Source organism: Rhamphochromis longiceps, linkage group LG7 (genome assembly GCF_057381845.1).
Source record: "Rhamphochromis longiceps isolate RC_006_pf linkage group LG7, R_longiceps_female_GT1.1, whole genome shotgun sequence".
NCBI lineage: Eukaryota > Metazoa > Chordata > Actinopteri > Cichliformes > Cichlidae > Rhamphochromis > Rhamphochromis longiceps.
Window position 1 is genome coordinate 4,331,990 of NC_140563.1, and position 13,171 is coordinate 4,345,160.

Below are 13,171 nucleotides of genomic sequence, written 5' to 3' on the forward strand. Positions count from 1 at the left end.
TTGAAATGCAAATATCTTCTGCAGCCCACCCAAGTCTTTACTCGTGACTGATGTTGAACTTGATTCTCCATCAACAGCTTTAGATTAAGATTCAGGTTAAGATCCAAGAGGATTAAGGTTTACAATAGTTTACTTGTTAAATTATCCCATATGGAAAAGAAATAGTAAAAACTTATAAAAGACTTGTATAAGATGTGGCCTATTTCATATAGTGAATCATATAAGGCTTATATGATTTACTCATGAAAGTGTCCACTTTCTCATTACTTTCATATATTGTTTTAGGAAGTATCCAAAACATACAAGTTTCATTTATATAATATTTCAAGGGATCTTATATCTGTTTTCACTCTTGTATGCTTTTCATACAAGTTTCACACAAGACAGATACAAACTTTATAAGATTTATATATATCTTTTCCATATGGGATATGTCCCTGTCTACTAAATCTTTTTACATTTTGTAATAAATGAGTATTTCAGTTAACTGATTTTGTTTTAAACGTATTTTTATCCTTCTGTATATTATTGTATACTACTATTCTTATTATATATATTGTATATCTTATTCCTCTGTCTCTCTTGCTACATTGAGCATGTGTATGACAAAAGAATTTCCCTCGGGATAAATACAGTTCTTCTTATCTTATCTTATCTTTTTTTAAACGTCTGCAATTTTTAGGGCCCACCTGCAGTATCTTCATGGCCCATGAGGTGGTGACTGCTCACACTTTGGTTAACACTGGTCTGAAAAATACAACAGAATGGGTGTTCTAGAAATGCTCTAGAAATTTGAAAAACAGTTTCTAATACACAATAATGTATTTTCTTTACCATATTTCCTATTTTCATAACATATTTGATAGCATATAGCTGGACTGTCTTTATTAAAATAAACTTTATTACTCTAGAAATAACAGAGACCATGTTTATTTCAGGAACAGTACTCAAGACCAAGTTGGATGTAGTGATGGTAAATGTGATTCTTTTTACTGAATTGAGTTTGAATGAGTCACTAACCAAAGTGAATCGGGATTTTTGGGTCATTTGAGTCACTGAGTCAGTTGACCAGAGAGTGCAAAAAATGTACATTTTCACTCAAACTTAATTTGTTTCTCTTTTCATGTAAATCCTACTGCTAAGATGAGTGATTGAAAAAGAAAAACAACTATTTTTATAGAGCAAAAAAAAAAAAAGATTTCTAAAGGGAACATTTATTTTATTTATTTTTATTTTATTAGTATTTTCCCCAAATGTGTCAAATATGTTTTCTCATCTAAATGTCCACTGAGCTGTTCCTTAACATTGTTTGCCAACCAAGAAGAAGAAGAAGAAGAAGAAGCTGTGAGCCAGGAGGGAGGGGTGAGGGAGGGGGTGAGTGAGTGAGTGAGTGATTGTTTATGCTACGATTCAGCCCACATTGCCCCATCGTCTGCAAAAAGTGAAAACCCCATTCCACCCTCTATGTGGAACACATCATTAATCAGCAGTGAAAACAATAGTCTAACTATGCTTCCTTGTGGCGTTCCATTTTCTATTGGCAAACTCTCCGAATAACTCCTCCCAATCCTTACTATTATTCGTCGGCCTTCCAAAAAATCCTTAACCCCTCTGAACATTCAACCATTTATACCCATTTCCCTCATTTTTATCAATAGACCTTCCCTCCACATCATATCATACGCTTTCTCTATATCAAAAAAGACCGCCAGCACACTCTCCTTATTCACTTGTGCCTTCCTTATCTCATGTTCCACTCTGATACTGAGCCAAATATCCTTTCTTTTCTACATAGAACACTGTCAAAGGAGCTTGCAAAGAAAAGCGTCTGGACTTCTTTAAGTTGCTTGAAGACGTTTCACCTCTCATCCGAGAAGCTTCTTCAGTTCTAAGGTCAAATGGTGGAGAGTCCCAGATATAAACCTAGTGGTGGTAACCCCCCACAGAGGGACAAAAGGACCCCTGATGATCCTCTAATCGCCTGAGCCAAGGTGGGAAACTGGGCGTGGGTCCCAATCAGCCAGAGTTTCGGGTGTGTTCATTGTGAAACCTGGCCCCACCTTATCATGCGAATTCCTGAGGTCAGATGGCCCAGGATGTGAGTGGGCGTTAAGGCGTCTGGGAAGGGATCTCAAAACTGGATTATAGATGGCAGAGAGTTGGTGTCGTAAACCCCCGCCTCTGTTCAAAGATGGTCGCTCACAGTGGACATAGATGGTTCACCCGAAAGACAAAACGCCAAGACACAAACTTAACAATGTGGTGTATGCTGTACAGTGCAGCGAGGAATGCCCAGACCTCTACATTGGAGAGACCAAACAGCCACTTCACAAGCGCATGGCACAACACAGAAGAGCCACCTCCACAGGACAAGACTCAGCAGTCCATCTGCATCTTAAGGATAAAGGACACTCTTTCGAGGATGCCAATGTTCACATTTTGGACAGAGAGGACAGATGGTTTGAAAGAGGAGTGAAAGAATCCATCTATGTCCACTGTGAGCGACCATCTTTGAACAGAGGCGGGGGTTTACGACACCAACTCTCTGCCATCTATAATCCAGTTTTGAGTTCCCTTCCCAGACGCCTTAACGCCCACTCACATCCTGGGCCATCTGACCTCAGGAATTCGCATGATAAGGTGGGGCCAGGTTTCACAATGAACACACCCGAAACTCTGGCTGATTGGGACCCACGCCCAGTTTCCCACCTTGGCTCAGGCGATTAGAGGATCATCAGGGGTCCTTTTGTCCCTCTGTGGGGGGTTACCCCCACTAGGTTTATATCTGGGACTCTCCACCATTTGACCTTAGAACTGAAGAAGCTTCTCGGATGAGAGGTGAAACGTCTTCAAGCAACTTAAAGAAGTCCAGACGCTTTTCTTTGCAAGCTCCTTTGACTACGATGACCTGGATGACTGAGAGCCTTCACAGACATACATAGAACACTAATCTTTCATTTATCATTCTCTCCATTATTTTGCAGACGTTGGGTGTTAATGCTATTGGTCTGTAGTTTCCTGGTTTCGTATCTTCTTTCCCTGGTTTACGTATTGGTATTATCACTGCCTCCTTCCAGCTTTGTGGCAACTTCCCCAGGGCTATTTCCGTCAACAACCTCCATTTTAGACCCACCTACAGACACATGACTGGACAGGCGCCAAATGCAGTAAATTTGGTCCCATGTGGGTTTTGGCCCTGCAACTTCTGATTGGTTGAAGTGAGTGAACATGGCATAATTTCTGTGACCCTATTGGCTCAAACAATCAAAAAGGAGTGTCAATCATGCTAATTGGCCAAAAGAAACCAAAGTTACAGCCCCTCAGATTTTAAAGGGCCAGAGGCCAATTAAACTCTCCATGCACATGGCAGAAAAGGCCCTTTGCCATGTAAATGCGTGGTTAATTCTTCAAAAATACATATTGAAAAAACAAGCATTTTTAGGCCTCTTAGTAAAATTAATTAATTTCTGCTCTTTAATACCTAAAGAATTAAACTGACATAGTGTCCAATGTGTGCCAAAATTTGACATTTTTATACAACGTCTGGATATTCATGTATTGACAGTGCTGTAATTTTTCACTGCTTCACTTTAGAAACATAAATCTTTGCACAGATTATGTTTATATGTTGGTTACTGAATTTCTGGAATTAAATGTGATTTGAGGCATATTTTTAAAAGGGTTATATGCTAAAAAAATAAATAAAAAAATTAGGTGAGGATAAGATCTACTTACTTTTTCTGTGTTCAGTCCCAGTAACTTTGACACAGTAATATCTGCTGCAATATTTATACCTCTGATGAAATTTCACAAGTGTTAGCTGTCACGATCCTGGGTCTTAGGACCCAGTGTTTTGAGTTTTAGTTCATTTTGATGTTTATAGTATGTTTAGCTCATTAGGCCTCCTATGTTGATTTGCTTATTAGTTCCCCCTTGTGTTTCAACCCATGTTAAGTCTCCCCTGCCCTTCATGTCTCTCTGTGCCCCCTCTGTTCTGTTTATGGTGTGTCTTTGCATGTTTGAGTTTCTTGTTTTCTGTCACCCTGCATTGTGCATTATGTTCTCATGGTTGGTCTTTTGTTACTCCCTCTAGTCTAGTCTCTTGTGTTCAAAGCTGAGTATTTCCCTCTGTGTATTTTGGTTCTTAGACCTCTGCCTTATGGTTTGTCTCTGTTTCTTAGTTGCTGTCTCCACTGTGTCTAGTTCGTGTCTCTGTGTGATACTTCCTGTTTTACTTTGAAGGTCCATGCCTCGTGAGTGTTTCTAGTTTTGCGTCTCTGTCTCGTCCAGTCCTGATTTCTCCCAGCTGTGCCCTCCTTCTGTGTCTCATTCCCTCGTTATCCCTCTGTGTATTTAAGCCCTGTGTTTCTCTTTGTCAGTGTCGTAGTCTCCATCATAGCTGTGTGATTGTTCCCTGTGGCTCCTTGTGCTTTAGTTTTCCCACTTTAGTTTATTTTGTATTGTTTTTCGTGTCCCACTCCACGCCAGCAATAAAGCTGTGTTTTTTGAGTTTACCTTTTGTCTCTGTGAGTTTGCGTTTGGGTCCTACTTTTGCCTGCACACAGCCGTACTGTGACAGAAGCTTTATTTTGATACCAAGATTGTATACACAGAGTCTGTAATTGCAGAGAAATAATCAATTAATTTTGGGCATTTCATTTTCGAGCAGGAAGCTCAGAAACCTCTTTGGGGCTTAAGAGGTTTTAAAGTTTTTTGGCCCTCAGGGATACCACTGACCTGGGGGTGACTCAAATATGTACAGCCAGCATTTAAAGTGCTGTGAAAACAGAAGCATGGTGCTTATAAACCTCACATTAGCAAATTAATTGGATGGGTTCCAATAGGTTGGCAGCTGGTGCTGTAATGGTTGGCACTGTTGTATTGAAGTCCTGTGGCCTTTCCTGCGTGCAGTTTGCATGTTCTCCCTTTGACTTTATGATTCTCAATGTTTCCTCCCATAATCCAAAGACAAGTATATTAGGTTGATTGGAATGTGACCCTGAAATGTTGTCTTTTAACAGTTACAAATTTTCCAAGGTGTAGTGCACTGCATGCAGTGTATGAACATTAATTTACATTTTACAGTCAGCTGAGAGACTCCATGAATTAAGCGTGTTGTGAGGAATTAACATGTTTTGTGTGTGTCTTTTCATTTATTTGCACATGTGTTTGTGATGCCACATTAAACTGCCTACCAGCTGCGATCTAACCTTCTAGGCGTGGAGAACAAAATACTAACAGGGGAACCTTTAAATTTTACATCTGACAGAATTATAGATGTCCCCATGCTCAGATTTTTAGGCCAGAGACCACATCAAATAAATCTGAAAGCAAATACATAGATATTAATCTTTATAGAGGAAAGATCACACACATACAAGTAATGCGGTTTCACAATCCTTGGAGAACATTTGATATCGTAACGTTCTCAGTTTTAGGACTAAACAGACCCAAAGCCTCTTGCACACACAATGATGACACCATGTGACCACAACACATTTATAGTGACCCATGCTGAGGACGAAGGTAGTGTGGAAACAGGTCCTCAATGTAATCGTCCAACAGTTCAAACATAAAAACAAGTCACTCCTCTGACATGCAACATTTAAGCATAGATATTTAAAAGATGAGCTTTTTGTTTTTACAGCAATACAGTAACAGTAAGACACATGAGAAAACATCTGTGGATATATACATTAACTTACATTATCAATAGCTCTGTTTTTATGAACAATATTTACAGAGTTACGGTAAAAGAACAAGTCCTCTTTCCCACCAAGTTGCCTAAAGTTACGTGCTTCAGTCACATTACAGCTGGTTGTCTTGTTTGGCTTTAGGGATTAATCATCTCAGGTCTACAGTAAGTGACTGACAAATATACAAATGAACTTGTCTGTACAGGGGCCACATGTGTAGGCAAATAAAAACGTGAGGCTGAACTTCCTTCCTCATATCCAGGGATAAACTGATGGCTTATCACATTATGCTGATGTTGTTTATTACCTCATTACATCGGTTGAATGTTCTCCTCTGAGTTTCTGTAGCCTCAGCTGATCCTGATCAGTTTGACATGTAACAGAGTGTAACACTACTTAGCTGATAGATTTTTGCTGAATAAGGGACACAGTTACAGTCATATATGTTATTGGCAAGTTGTGGCATAATACTGTACAGCTATCGTATGAATGTCATGTTAGTAGACATGTATCAACAAGGCAAACAGACAGACAGACGTGTTAACCATCTGTGCTAACAAGAAGCATTTTAGCAACTGATGAGCGTCATGGAGAGCAAGATCACGACACCTGATTTCACCTCGAAATCATTCATCGCTCAGATGCATATAAATATAATGTCACAGTTCTGATTGCTCTCTGCTAAATCTTCTTAGTTTCTGGGTTTAGGAAACTCAGAAGTTCAGACAATTGATCCCTTGGAGGAGGACAGGTGGATGGACTGGATGCGAATAGCTAAGGTTTTCTCCAAGTCTCGCAGGATGTCACAGCCGGGGCTGTCGGGTGGTGCGTCATACAGCAGCTGTTTGAAGGGCTCCAACTCAATCAGGATTACCATATTCTTCAGAAAGTAACCCTCTATATAGGATGCTAGATCTGGAGCATCGAGAAACTGAAGGACAGGGAGAATATATATATCAACTTTTTCAGAATATCACTGATTTTACGTCACTTGAGCACCACTGCAACACCGCAAAATGCTTCACAGCACAGTATTAATTTTTTACCTTGGTGTGATTGTAGATCTCAACACAAGTGTCTGTGTTGATGTTCTTAGAGCAGATAATCTCACAATGCCTTTGCAGCGCCTCCAACTGGAAAAACTTTGCTGCTGACAGAAGCTGAAAAAACAACAACAAAACAACTCAAAATTCAAGTTCAAATTGTAGTTTTTTTATTTAACTAAAAAGAAATGATGATAGACATGTTTATGATCCGTTACTCAAGACACTAATGATCTAACCTCCATAACATCAGTGTTCCTGATGTGCAGAGCTTCTGTCCCTCCACAGTACAGATACTGCATGACAAGCTGATAAGATAAGATCCATAATTTACAGAGTGCACATAGAAAAGAAAACACAACATATATATTTAAAGGAACATGTGGCTAACATTTACTTACAATGTCTGCCTTATCAAAACATAATAACACTACCTGAAATATTTGAAATTTGACATTGCTGATTTCAATGCATGTGTTTTCACCACATGGTCTGTTAGCTAGAAGAGTTTTGAATCTGTAGAGAATGATAAAGAGACAAAAGGAGAGAAATATCACGGGTTGGTTAACTTGGTCATGTTTTAAGAACTCACTGAATGGAAATAAACACTACTAACATACAACAGCAGGGAGAATACACAAGAGTGGAGACCAAATTAACTGCCATTCTATTACTTCTTTCTATAATATTGTAATTTGCCTTATGTGCCTTTACTTATACCCTACTTTGGTATAAATAAATAAAATAAAATAGAGTTAAAAATCCCTTCAAGATTACAGAAGAAGAAAAAAAGACTAGAGATTCACCTGATAAAGTTCAAAACATCAGAACTCACAAACACATTAAATCAAAAGTATTTTGCTATATTAAAAACAAGTCAGAGTTGGGGTAATCGTATTTAGCAGGACCTTAGGGTTACAAAATATACTGTGTAAACATTCAACATGTGCATTTTAAAGGCAGAGGTTTAAATACCTGTTGGAAGCTGTGAAAAGCAGAACTTTGTGGGCGTAAAAAGGTTTCCCCTCCACCAAAAAGGTCACATCAGACATTTCTTTATTATTCAGGAAGTGGGGATCTGAAAGACACATGACCAGAAAAACTTTATGTTTTTCTGATTTTCATAAAAAGAGCAAATGGAGTGTTCAACCTAGCCTTGTCACTCGTTCTACACCCAGTTCAGCTCCATGCAGTTGATTGTATTAATAATAATAATAATAATACATTTTGTTTGAGGGCGCCTTTCAGAAACCCAAGGTCACCTTACAAAAAACACAATTGATAAAAGGAACAGTAGTCATAAAATACATAAAATAAGTTAAAATTACAAAACAGAGGGTGACAACAGATAAAATCAGCATTAAAGCGAATAAGCCAGTTTAAACAGATGTGTTTTGAGCTGTGTCTTAAATATGGAGAGGGAGTCAATATTTCTTAGTGCAGGAGGAAGAGAGTTCCAGAGCTGGGGAGCAGAGCGACTGAAAGCTCTGTTCCCCATAGTAATAAGCAGTGTTGGTCAAGTTACTTGAAAAAAGTAATCAGTAACTAATTACTGATTACTTCCCCAAAAAAGTAATCCCGTTACTTTACTGATTACTTATTTTCAAAAGTAATTAATTACTTAGTTACTTAGTTACTTTTTTAAAAACACGATTTACAACCTGAATAGGTGATAAAGCGATAGATCTTTCAGCCCAATTCTACTTTTTCTGCATAATCCATCATACAAAATGTAATCAAATGGAAAAGTCTCTTTTTAAAACTTGTTTTATTAGTTTTAATCTTTTAACTTTATGCATCAAGCAAAAAATGTAATTATATGCAACATTCTCTGACTTGAAGAAATTTGTTTTAAACCTTTTAAACCTATTTTCTGCACATTCCAGCACATAATTTTTTTGTGTGTGTGTGTGTTTACACTCAGTCTTTCAAATAGATGCAAGTAAAACACAGCAGAAAATAAATAAAGTCAAAGACTCAGCGGTCCTGTTGCTCTATTTTCACCTGTAAAGCAGGAGTAGGGTAGGCGGAGGTTTACCCTGGTGCAGGTGGTCAGTGGAAGAATCTGCGAGTTTCTCTGTGAGTTTCCCATTACGTCGTAGCTACTCGGTGCTTGCTTGGAAGTTTAGGGGGTTTTTTTCGCTGTAAAAAGAAGTTTTTTTCCCACGCACAAGGGACACTAATGTTTTTGTCACTTTTTATGGAATCAAACTCAAAGTAAGGTCAGTACTTCCACGCTTTAAATGCTGCACGCTCATACTCTCTCCCGCACTCGATATATGATCCATTGTTGATCTGCACACAGCTGTTGTCACGAGCGTCGCACTCGCTTACGTCACTGTCATGAGATATTCTCGCAAAAAAATCATGGTTTTAGTAACGCAGTAACGCAGCGTTCCTACGGGAAAGTAACGGTAATCTAATTACCGTTTTTTGCCATAGTAATCACTTACTTTACTCGTTACTTGAAAAAAGTAATCGGATTACAGTAACGCATTACTGCCCATCTCTGGTAATAAGGTGTGAGGACGGAACGGTAAGATGAATAGCAGATGATGATCTGAGAGGGCGGGAAACAGTGGCGATATGGAGCAGGTCACACAAATATGAAGGAGCAGATTTATGGATACATTTGAACGTGAGAAGTAAGATTTTAAAGTTTATCCTGGCTTCTATGGGCAAACAGTGAAGCTGCTGAAGAACTGCGGTAATATGAGCACTTAACGGAGTGCAAGTTATGACCCGAGCTGCAGAATTTTGAAGAAGTTGGAGTTTATGAACTCCAACTTCTTCAAAATTCTGCAGCTCGGAATTTTGACCTGAAAAGTTCTATTCCAGTTTCTGAACACTAGATGGTGTCGTGCACACTTTCTAATCTGCATTTACTAGTAAGGGCAGACTAAAAAAGACAAGACAAATGATTCTGATGCTCCTGCTGCGTGCCTGTATGTATGTGAATACACTTTAATAATTAAATGAAATGATGAAGAAATATGCTCACCCAAACGTGATGACTGCTTCTTCTTGATCTCTGCCAGTTTGGGGATGGGGTAAGGGCCGTAACACTGAGTGAAGATCGCAGCCAACTGCTGGCTGATCACTTCATTCTGACAAAACACAGACAGAGTGACAGAAGAGGGTAAGCAGAGCTCACCTTGGATGCATCATGCTAAGCCAGCATCCAGGAGTCTATGTTATGTAAGAGCATAAGCACATACTGCACGGCGCGCCTCTCCCACACAAACAGCCCCGACGCAAATACCAAGAGAGGTTAAACTTCTGCAGCCTTACCAGGCTTAGCATCCACTTCATTCAAGCAGTCGTTCCAGTAAAACTTGTATTTATGGATATTTCACACATTACAAGGGGATCAGATAGATATCAGACTTATTTTTCACACCCACACGTCCTTAGAGGTTGCTGTGGTGGGAAATACAGCGACAGGCTGAGCTACTGTAGGAGTGAGATTAAGAGGAAAAGACAGGAGATTTTCTTACCCTTCTAAACTTTTCACTTGTGTGTGTGCAGAGGCAAAGTGAAGGTAAGGCATGCTACAGCACAAGCCTCATGTGTGCAGTCATCCTGCTTGAATGCAACAAACTTCTAACAAATAAGTATTTCTGCATTGTCTTCAAAATTTTCTATGCTGACAAGAGAGATATACAGATATACATTTAATCAACGTTATCTAAAATGAACTAAACACTAAGAGGCTGAATGAATGCTTCAGAGGAACATGGCAACAGAGTGTCTGGTACAGAAAAGACAAACGGCCTGTACCTTGATGTCTGTGGACCTCAAGGTGATGCAAGCAGAGCCTCTCTCAGAGATGAGGGCCAGTGGCCCGAGCCATACATCAACCAAGACAGAAACAAGGACTGACACTGCAGCAATCCAGCGAAGCATAGCATGTTTGGAGTGTACGAGTATATGAGTATGTGCGTGTGTGCATGTGAGAGAGGTATGCTGCTGGTATCAGACCCATGCACGTGAGTCTCTGTGGCTCTGCTTGTGTATTTCAGTTATATGAGTGTATGCACACTCACACTCTGAAACTGTGCAGTGTTTTTTTTCTCATATCAGCAATGACAGCTAACCTATCATGCCATCAGGGCATTATCAAGATTAAGTCACAGCAGACAAAGCTAAGATGAGTGCCAGAACAAGGACAACAATGAGCTGGGTGAACTCTAACATTGCCTACCAAGGGATCCTAAGCTGAAGTAATGAGACGAGGGCCTAATATGATAAACTGCAACAGAGAGGAACGGGCGTCTATCAGAAATCATTATCATTTTACGTAATAGATATTGAGTAAGCCACTGGGGCTCTGTCGGTCACCGTGAAGCTAATGACCTGACTATGTAATAGCATTACTACAAAAAAAGAGGAGGACATGACTGTGGTTTAGTGAAGAGCAGACACTTAAGAGGATGGAGACTAAAGTGTAGCTCTGAAGAAAATGTTCTTACTTTTACGGTAATGATCCAATATGTCGTGACACTTGCCTGTGTTTTATGTTAACAGGAAACACACACAGGGCAGTACCTTGCTGGCTCTGAGGATCTGGAACATAAGAGGCAGGCCATGCGTAATGAGCTCCTCGGTGTACTCCTCTTCCTCAATGCAGCTGAACTCTTTCAGAAGACCCTGGATCAGAGGTCGGCGGTGCTGATGGAAACATGTGCGCAGAGACTCCAGCCAAGTGTGCAAAGTCCATGGGACTCCTAAGTTTCACAAGTACACCAATATGAAATACATTTCATACAATATAAGATACTGTAGAAGTCGCATGCATGCATTTCCAGAAAACCCACCAAGACTCCGTATATCTATGGTGATGTCTACATGCCCATGTTCAGCACTGTGGTACATGGCTTCCTTCAGAGCTTTAAGTTTGGCTTTTCCAGTTCTGATCAGATCCATCTGAGACATGCTTCTGCCTTCCAGCTCTGAGCCTTCTGCGAGAATCTCTTCCAATGACAAGACATCTCCTTTCCCTTTCTCTGTGTGGGACAACAGCTTGCGAAACACATTTCTACAAATCAAAAAAGGCAAAAGAACAAAAGCAGAGAAAAAAACTGCGATTAGACTGAACGGATTTCAGGACTCTATTTGACTGATTTTTTTTTACCAAAAATAAGTTTGCATCTCCGGCCCTGAATCAGAAGTGGGCTAGATTTTTTTATTTAAATGGAAGGACTTAAACATGATATGATAGTAATTGGGGGTCGTTACTGTTGTAGTCTGCTGGCAAGTTAAAATAAATCAATGGAAATAGCTGCATTTTGATGAATGGGAGAACGAGTCCATAAGAAGAAACAAAAACCCAGAGGGTTTATACAAAGAGCTTTATATTTGTGGCATGTAAAGTATACTATATTCAGTGGTAAACAGCAATTACACACATGGGCTTTTATACAATTTCATGCAAAATATAAATAAAGATGCTTTTAGTTTTAAAATCCAAAAATACAGCTGTCTAGCCTGAAAAATAACTAGCAAAAACCAAAAACAAACAAAAAAACTGCTGGTTTTGACATAATGCTATATTTTACAGGTCTATATTTCAGAATGATTTCCACCTACTTTGCAAGAACAACCACATAATTTGACACAAAATGAAGTGGAAACATATCATTCAAATGGAAAATTCTCTGCTAATTACAATTTTTGCTTACTGGCAGCAAGAAAGACAAAGACACAAAAACAGAGACCGTTTATACAGATAAGCTCGTAAAGCAAAGTACTAACAGAAACTATTCTGGATCGATTATTAAAAGACAATACAGTATTGTACAGAGTACACTGTTTGCAGTGTAACCCTGTCAGTTTTGCCATTTTGTTAAGCCAAACTTTTAAAATAGTTTTGGAGAGTTTTAAGTCTTAACAATACTTTGAAAACAACAGAAAGACAACAGGAGGTTACTCATGCAGGAAACTGAAGACCTGTGGTGCTAATTTTACAGACGTCCTCTAAGAAAGTTGTGTTTGTACATAAATAAGAGTACACACTACACAGTGCTTGTATGTTTGCTGTTGAAGGGAACATGAATGCATTCGTCACCTACCTGTGCCCATGTGCTGCTGCCAGGCTATAGGAGTTCATATCGCCTTGTGGTGCAGTAGAAATTCCATTGCGGTACATAGTTCCCACCATGGGGTCAGCGCCTCGCTCCAGCAGCAAACTCACCAGCTCAAAGTTACCTGCACATGAAAAATGACTGGCTCAGTTAAACACGCACACACACACGGAAATAATAAGATTAAACGAAAATGAGACCGAGAGAAAGATGAGAGAGAAGCACACGTTTCATCATTTGTTCCACATTCATGGCTCTATTTGTCTTTATTCTTCCAGCCCCCAGGAGAAGCAAGCTTCTAAACTTGTAATTCAGCCACTGATCATGCTGACACTCAGGTGTTGTTATC

At 39.4% G+C, this 13,171-nt stretch overlaps 1 protein-coding gene across 1 annotated transcript in view; it reads right to left on the reverse strand.

Moving 5' to 3' along the window:
* Positions 1–5,332: 5,332 nt before the first annotated feature.
* Positions 5,333–13,171, reverse strand: part of abtb3b (ankyrin repeat and BTB domain containing 3b) — a 71,820-nt gene continuing 63,981 nt past the window's right edge. Inside the window, exons 9-17 of the mRNA XM_085411711.1 lie at positions 12,811–12,946; positions 11,557–11,777; positions 11,288–11,466; positions 9,741–9,846; positions 7,715–7,817; positions 7,174–7,255; positions 6,979–7,047; positions 6,743–6,856; positions 5,333–6,627 (exon numbers count right to left, since the gene is read on the reverse strand). Of these exons, the coding sequence (XP_085267837.1) occupies positions 6,418–6,627; positions 6,743–6,856; positions 6,979–7,047; positions 7,174–7,255; positions 7,715–7,817; positions 9,741–9,846; positions 11,288–11,466; positions 11,557–11,777; positions 12,811–12,946 (1,220 nt within the window). The 3' untranslated portion in view covers positions 5,333–6,417. The remainder of the gene's footprint in view (positions 6,628–6,742; positions 6,857–6,978; positions 7,048–7,173; positions 7,256–7,714; positions 7,818–9,740; positions 9,847–11,287; positions 11,467–11,556; positions 11,778–12,810; positions 12,947–13,171) is intronic.